This window comes from Sorex araneus, chromosome X (genome assembly GCF_027595985.1).
Source record: "Sorex araneus isolate mSorAra2 chromosome X, mSorAra2.pri, whole genome shotgun sequence".
In the NCBI taxonomy this organism is placed as follows: domain Eukaryota; kingdom Metazoa; phylum Chordata; class Mammalia; order Eulipotyphla; family Soricidae; genus Sorex; species Sorex araneus.
This window is the reverse complement of record NC_073313.1, coordinates 57640450-57649259: the sequence shown is the minus strand read 5'-3', so window position 1 is coordinate 57649259 and position 8810 is coordinate 57640450. Positions and strand designations below refer to the sequence as shown.

The following is an 8810-nucleotide window of genomic DNA, read 5'->3' as shown; positions in this document are numbered from 1 at the left end:
TATCACTCCAGCCCCCAGATGACTGGTTGAAGAAACTTTGGTACATCTATACAATGGAATACTATGCAGCTGTTAGAAAAAAGGAGGTCATGAAGTTTGCATATAAGTGGATCAGCATGGAAAGTATCATGCTAAGTGAAATGAGTCAGAAAGAGACAGACATAGAAAGATTGCACTCATCTGTGGAATATAGAATAACAGAGTAGGAGACTAACACCCAAGAGTAGTAGAAATAAGTACCAGGAGGCTGACTTCATGGCTTGGAGGCTGGCCTCACATTCTGGGGAGAGGGAAACTCAGAGAAGGGATCACCAAGTATAATGCGGTCGGAGGCCATGCGGGGAAAGGGTGATGCGGGCTGAATGTAGACTAGAGACTGATCACAGTGGCCACTCAACACCTTTATTGCAAACCACAACACCTAATTAGAGAGAGAGAACAAAAGGGAATACCCTGCCACAGTGGCGGGGTGCGGTGGGGGAAATGGGATTGGGGAGGGTAGGAGGGATGCTGGGTTTACTGGTGGTGGAGAATGAGCACTGGTGAAGGGATGGGTTCTCGAACTTTGTATGAGGGTAACATGAGCACAAAAATGAGTAAATTTGTAACTGTACCCTCACGGTGATTCACTAATTAAAAATAAATAAAGAAAAAAAATAAAAAATAAATAAAAATCGCTAGAAAAAGAAATTGGAATGATTCAGATTTGCCTTGACAATGAACTTTTCTCAAAAACTGCCATGGGATTCCCAGGAAGTAGTTAACTCTTTGTGACTTTCAGCATGATGAGCATCTGAGTTTCAAAAATCATATTGTCTTTCTGGCTTTGTGAATACTGTTGTGCATAGTATATCATATCTAATTACTATCCTTGGTAGTGACTGCTATACTCTAATGACAGACTCTGGAAATAGCTACAACACACACGTGTAATCTCACAGTCACATAATCAACCATTTTACTAAATACAAGCATATTTTCATTCACATACAGCTGAAGAAAGCAGTTTTTCACATTTCATTACAGTGTACAACAAAGTGAGGGAAAGTATATAGTACATTTTATTCTGGAATATGAGACAATCTAATCCAACATGCAGTTGTGGTCTTTGTTACAAGTTAGTTTATCTTTTCTTTGCCTATGTAGTAAAATAGCTTCTAAAGCTTTATCCATAGTATTGTATTAACACCTGATTTTTTCACACTTATTTTCTAAAACTCACTTTTTGCAGTGACAATGGCACTGAATTCTACTAAAGTGATTTAAAATTTTCTAAAATTTGTTTACGTAATTAAACTCAGCTATCTCTGCTGGACTATGCTGAGTATTTTGTAACCTGCCTTAAAATGCAAGAAATGGGGAAAGTATACATTAACGTATTTTAGTCAAGAAAACCATAGAGAAGTTTCTGTTTCCTTTTTCTATGAACTGACAGAATCCAGTAAACTTTCATTTATCCACTGGAAAATCTTTACTTTTCAATTGTTTTCAGTGTAATTAGCCGTAGTACTTGATGAAATTTTGTAATGAATTCATTTGCCATCTTTTTTTTGATTTCTACAACCACAAAGTTGGTAACATAATTGTCCCGCCTAAACCAGTTTGTGTTAAATGAATGCAGAGATGATGTCATTGGATCTACAGATCGGTCCATGATTTGCTTCCATATTTTTTATACCATTTGGCTTCTTTATTGAAGTGAATCCCCAAACTTTCCTACTCAGCCACATTTTATATGGAAGCTCAATAATGTATCTCAAAGCAATTTACCACACTCAGGCTTTCCTATCACAATGGATATGAGAAACATGACTCTAATCAAAATTGTTTTCTTACTGTGAAGAGTATGGCTTTTGCCTAAGCTGAAATTGGCTACAATCCAAAAAATAATTGAGGAACCTTAAGCCAACCATTCTAATTTTTCTGATATCATTAGTTGTCTGTTCACCTGAGAATTTAGAGCTGACTCCCTCCGGTAGACAGGAACCCAGTGTAGGTATAGGACAGACAGGTGGCCAAGATCATTGTGAGGCAAGTATTTGATCTCAGTCCCCATTGTTGATTTTGGTTTCTCTCATTACTCTGTCTGCTATGTTTCAGTGACAAGAACACTTGGAGCCCACACAAATCTAATGTGTTTTTTAGTTATGTAATTATTCACTTGTTTCTAATCCTTTTATCAATATACCTGAGTGGGCGTTACCTTTGATTCATCACCAGGTTCCGTCAGGTTTATAGCTGAGTTGTAACCAAAAAGGAAACATATCCTAACATGTAGAGAACATTTATTTACAGTCATATCTCTTCCAAAGTAAACAAATTAATAACAGTTCACATCTGACAGCAGGATAATGTGTGAAACAAGAGCTAGGAGTTAGCCTTTAGCCTTTCAGTGAAATGGGGAATAAATCTCAGAGTCCTGTTACAATGATCAAGTAGTTGTAAGATGTTTGTAAGGACTATAGTGCTCTTGTACAGAATTAGTGGGGGACTACTGGCTTCAGGGCTCTTTTCAGAGGCAATACCTGTATTGTTGCCTCCAGGCACCCGAAGAGACAGGCAGGTTTCTTACTTCTAGATTGTGGTCACCAATGCAGTAAAACTGTAAGCATGGTCAGAGGAAAAAGAGGGTATGACATTGGAGTTACAGTTTCTGTCTTCTACTTACACAGCCACTTGCCTGTGAAAAATTCTTTCACACAGCTGGTTATTCTATTACAAGGGTGTACATTGGCTTAGATGTGATATTAACAGTGTGTGTTAAAGCCACCTTCTTCATATTCCCACCCTTTTTACTAGAACATTAGACTTGAAAAGATCTTAGCTGGTCCACACTTCTCATTTCACAGATGAGTTGTTTAGAAGCTAATTGGTACCTTTTAACCAGCCCCAGCAAACTTTTGGTGTAGGATCTTTTCACTAATAACATGATTTCATAGCCTTTTTAAGTCTTGCTAATTGTTCCCAAGATGATACTTTGACCCCTCTTTACAAATGTCTTTATGTTCATGACATATAAATAAGCGGAAATACCAGGAATCAGTTATCCTGTTTATGGGTGTTTTTTCCTGGGTCTAATTCTCCAACCCACAGTCCCTTGACATGTGATCCACAGAGGGTACACAAAGCAGCCACTGCCCAGCACGGGCCACAAAACAGTTTCCTAACAAAGGTCAATAACTCAGACCCTCAGTCATGGCACCCAGGCTCCACCCACAATATCCCCTTTGGGAAGGAGGCTCACTTTGTATTCAAAATGGAGGTTGAGTTCTTGTTAGTCACAGAAAGTTTTTATTCATTTCAATCACTTTTAAGTTCAGATGGGAGAGCATGTTTTGGACAAAAAAGAGCTGACTAGCACAAACATCTCCTCTCTGATTTGACAACCTCTTCTGAAGAGTGAACCACATTTGGTACAAATCCACTCTTCACCCCTTCCCAACCCTCCTGGATTGTAATATCCCCCCTTTTCACCAGCTCATATATGTCTCTTGTCAGGTCTGTGAAGGCTTTCTCCACATTAATGGCATCTCGGGCTGATGTCTCAATGTACTTCATGCCGTACGCAGCAGCCAGTTTCTCTGCCTCGTGGCGAGTCACTTGCCTTTGTGTATCCAGGTCACATTTGTGACCTACCAGAACAAACACAATTTGGTAGGGCTGAACATGAACTTTGGTTTCTTCTAACCACTCATGGACATTCTGGAAGGACCTGCGGTTGGTAATGTCAAATAAGAGAAGACCACCTACTGAGTTCCTGTAGTAGGCTCGAGTGATGGATCTAAAATACAAAAAGTAAGAAGAAAAAATAAAGACCATGCCCAGACTCCTGTATATCAATGAGTTCAGCATATTCTAGTGTCTCTCTCTGCTTGCTGGCAGTTCTTTAGCCAAAGGTTGCACTAACAAAGGAATGCAAATGTTATTATACAATAATAATATGTGAATTTTCAATTGGTTAAAACCTTGAGATGACAACTTCTAGAAATGAATGCTCAAGGAATTAGAAATATTTCCTCTAGGTTCAGCTAGAATTACAATTAATTTTTCAATTGCAGTATCTGAATAATTGAAAGGATACTTAAGTCACAGCTTATCTATTAGACAAAATGAAAAGATAGTTTTAAAGTGTCCCTGTGACCTGGAAAACTCATCACAAATACTAGTAGTTGAAATAAGATTTTTAGAAAATAACCAGGGATATGGCTCTTTGGTACAGCAAAAGCCTCACATATGTGAGACCCAAGGGTTTGATCGCCTGCACACCCCTCTCAAACAGATTTTATGACAGAAAATGTATACATATAGTTCTTCACAACATATGCAGTTTTTCCATTATTATTATTATTATTATTATTATTATTATTATTATTATTATTACTATTACTATTACTTTAATCTAACAAGGATCTTCAGTTTCCTCAGTGAGTTGGCCTGACATCCTGACAGTTCAGAGAAGCTGACTTGAGAGTTTCCTAACTGGAAAAAAAAACCTGCCTAAATAACCAAGGTTTCCCTTTAAAATGACATGATTTATTTAATGGATTATAATCAGAACACTTGTAGGACCTAAAATGTTTATTTCTGTACATTTGCCCCACATATGAAAGGAACCTCATGTGTTTAATTTTTCCCACTTTTTGTTTTGTTTTGTTTTTGTTTTTTGGGTAATACCCGGCAATGCTCAGGGGTTACTCTTGGCTCTGCACTCAGGAATCACTCCTGGCATTCTCTGGGGACCATATGGGGTGTCAGGGATCAACTCTAGACGGCCACATGCAAGGCAAGCACCCTGCCTGCTGTACTATCTCTCCGGCCCCTTTATAGCTAACTTGATTGGAGTAGCTCTGTTATCAGTATACACTGTGGTATTCTGGAGTGTACTAGAGTTTATAAAAAAGATTCAGAACTATTTACATCTGTGATTACTTGCTTTAGACTACTTTGCCTTTTGATTTATATCTATTTTCAGGATTTCTGTCACTTCTGATGAAAAATAAACGAGGGCTCAATAACATAAAACTTAAGTAAAATGGCCCAATGATAAGAAAGAAAACATAGTCCATAGAATTATAGTCCAAATTAAATGATGACTTGATTAAACCTTCAAAATGAATTTAAGTCTCCAAAACCAGCTAAATAAGTCCTATACATGGAAAATATTTCTATATCCTTATTCTGGAAAATTAATAGAGAGTGCTAGAGATGCCAGAAAATTAGACATGATTAAAGGTTTTGATTTGTGAACAGCTTGGATCAACAAATTAAAAAAACAAGCTGTAGATGCCTGTCAAAACTTTGATACATGATTACATTAATGGTTTTCTGAATATTTAGGAAGTAACAGCCCTAATAATAACATAAGGCTACATAATAATGAAAAACTTTCATACATAAAACATTAAAAGATTTTGTGTGTGTGTGTGTGCCACACCCAGCTGTGCTCTGGATCATTCCTTGTGGTGGCCAAGGGACCATATGTAGTGTCTGGGATCAAACTTGGATCAAACAAGGCAAGCGCCCTATCCACTGAACTATGCTGCTCACACACATTTCTTAAACCGAGTTAAAGGGAACTGAAAATGGAGAAAATATTTTGCAACGTATGTGACAGAAAAGAATTAATATACTTATCTGTAAAGAACTTTTGTAAGTCAGTATTGCCCTGTAAACAATAAGCAATGCCTACTATAGGGCTTTTCCTACAGAAAAGAAATTCCAGTGGTCAAAAAGACACATTTCATTACTTGTGAACAATCAATCACAAGTTTAAATGAACCCACTTGAGAGTATTTACAACAGGATTGTACAAGTGGGAAGTTAGAGACAACCACAGTTTTATCACTATCTGTTCTCTGTTCCCCTGTCTGTCCTACCTGGCCAGTATTTTCTATTCTCAGTGTTCAATAGATAAATGGATGGTCATAAGCATGGACTACAGAGTCCTTTTGATTTAGTTCTCACAGCTTTGCCCAACATTAGCTTAAATTGCTCTCAGTGCTCTCTCTCTCCTTCTCTGTCCTCTCTCTCTGTCCTTCATATATGCTGTTTTTCTCACTGGGCATTTCCTGTGTGTGTTTGGGCAATCATACTCATTGGACTTCATCTTTTGTAGGTAGCATTCTGTCCTGTGTTCATACATATAATTAGAAATTATACATGCTGCAAAGGAACAGGAAAGGTTGTAAGAGAAAATTAAATCTGTCTGTAGATTACTCATTATGTGCTAAATATTATGGTAGGGAGTGGGCACAGCAGTATGAACAAGGCATCCTTTTGTGTGTGTAGCTGCTGCTTGTGCTAATCTAAAAGTTCTAGGAGAGAAGAAGTTGTATTTTGTTTATGTGTGCCCCCTCCCATGTATGAGTTTCCTTAGAAGCTAGGCCAGTGTCTGGTATGCAGTTAATAATTACTAAATGTGTGCTGGTTGCAAGAAGGTATAAATGATCGGTGTCAGATTAATTCATCAATCTATCATGTAGCTATCAGGATTATAAGAAATAAACACATTGTATAGAGGTACCCGTGTCCATAGCGAGATCGTCTGTGTATACATTGATATCTGCTAATTCTGTTATGATGACCTGGGCACGTTTTTAACGTATGTAGAGTAGGTCCTGAGATCGATGAATTGCAGATGAATTCCAGCCAGTTTAGCCACCAAGGGGCAGGCTGGTGGAGTTGTGGTGCAAGCAATACGTATTACTGACTGGCCTTCCGTGGCAGGCCGGTTTTGCCTGCACTGAACTCCCAGCAAGCCTAAGGTAGGTTCTCCCAAAGCCTCGATTGTTCCTACATAGCCAGGGACCACACCAGGAAGTCCCCTTACCCCAGGGAGACCCTCCCACTGCTCGCGGCCCGGCTGCGCGCCCACCTGAACCTCTCTTGACCCGCAGTATCCCAGATCTGGAGCTTGATGCGTTTTCCAGGCTCGATCTCTACCAGGCGGGAGAAAAAATCCACCCCCACCGTAGGGTCGGAAACCTGGGCGAAGCGGCCCTCGGTGAAGCGGCGGATCAGACAGGACTTGCCCACCGTGGAATCCCCGATGACAATGAGCCGGAACTGGTACAGCCAGATGGCCTCCATGACCGGGGCTAGGCAGGTCTCCTTGGCCCGGGTCGTGGGCGGCGACAGGGATACCCCACCGAGGCCTCGGAGAACGCGCTGGGGTCGGGCTCTAGATCGGCAGCGAAAGCATCGCCGGCCCAAGAGCCCGAGGGGAGGTAGGCCCAGGCGCCAGGAGAGCGGAGGGATGGAGGTACTGCGCTCGCAGAGGTGATGAAATGGCAGCAGCATCAGCACCACGCACTCTGACTCATCATTGACAACCGGGTTACTGTAATTCCCCGCGTAGACGCGACGTCCCGGGCCACCACACTCTCTGTAAGAGAAGCGCACACAGAAAGGTCCGTGAAAACAGCCTGGTCACTCACTTCTATTTCCTCCACCCACCTAGTCTTCTTGACGAACAGTGTGCTTCACCGTTCACTTTACAAAATCGTGCTTTATCATTAAGACCGGGAAAACATTGCAAAATGTACCAAAAAGGAAAATCCATTCTTAGCTGCTTCCACTTCCAAGATGACAGCTTGCTTATTCATTCTTGCATGTGTATTTCCTTGCAATGCAGACACATATTTCTTTCTTTTTTGATATTATTTAAAATTTGGATCAAATTGTGCCATTACTGATACTTAGTTTTTGCAATTAAAAGAATCATGGACATTTCTCTGTTTCCAACTCATTTTCCTTTTACCAGAACAATGTTGCAATAGTTTAGATAAAGTTGAAGCTATTGCACTCCTTCCCTTCTTCCCTCCCCTGCCCCCTTTTCTTTCCTCCTCTCCCCTCCTCTCTCCTCTTCACCCTCCCCTCCCCTCCTCTCCTCTCCTCTCCTCTCCTCTCCTCTCCTCTCCTCTCCTCTCCTCTCCTCTCCTCTCCTCTCCTCTCCTCTCCTCTCCTCTCCTCTCCTCTCCTCTCCTCTCCTCTCCTCTCCTCTCCTCTCCTCTCCTCTCCTCTCCTCTCCTCTCCTCTCCTCTCCTCTCCTCTCCTCTCCTCTCCTCTCCTCTCCTCTCCTCTCCTCTCCTCTCCTCTCCTCTCCTCTCCTCTCCTCTCCTCTCCTCTCCTCTCCTCTCTCTCCTCTCCTCTCCTCTCCTCTCCTCTCCTCTCCTCTCCCCTCCCCTCCCTTCTCCTCCCCTGTCCTCCACTCCCTTCTCCTCTCCTTATTAACTTTTGTTCTTCTGTTGCATCCCTTCCTATTTGGGCTTACTTCTGACTCTGTGCTCAGGGATCACTCCTGGCAGTGCTTGGGAGAGCATATCTACTCTTGCACCAAACCTACTTTATCCCAATGAAATAGGGTCTGACCAGGAAATCAGAATATTAATACTTAAAATTGAATAAATATGAACATTAGACCTTGCAAAATATTAAACAATTTAAATTCCAGTTATTCCAGATTATCTATGTCTTCTTGATTCAGTTTTAGCAATTTGTATCTTGATGGTAATTTTCATTTCCTTTTATCCAATCTTTTTCACACACGATTGTTATCCACTCTTTCTCACACACTCTTTCATAACCCTTTTAAATTATGTAAATCAGAACATACCTCTGCTATAATCCATAATTGTAGTAATTTCGGTCTTCTCTACTCTTAGCCAATTTTGTTGATATTTTCAAAGGGCCTTTGAAAATCAACCTTACTCTTCTTGATTCTATTTATCATTTATTTCCTCTTCATGCCCTAACCTTTATGATTTACTTCCTTATACTTGATTTAGTTTTCTAATCTCTTTTTCAGTTTC

At 40.5% G+C, this 8810-nt stretch overlaps 1 protein-coding gene across 1 annotated transcript; it reads right to left on the bottom strand.

Annotated features, from left to right (window-relative positions):
* Positions 1-941: 941 nt before the first annotated feature.
* Positions 942-7325, bottom strand: RAB39B (RAB39B, member RAS oncogene family). The gene is made up of 2 exons (XM_004606484.3): positions 6875-7325; positions 942-3781 (listed from the first exon to the last, which is right to left on the bottom strand). Exons 1-2 carry the CDS (start codon positions 7297-7299, stop codon positions 3355-3357), a joined length of 852 nt encoding a protein of 283 aa, XP_004606541.1. The 5' UTR covers positions 7300-7325; the 3' UTR covers positions 942-3354.
* Positions 7326-8810: the final 1485 nt, after the last annotated feature.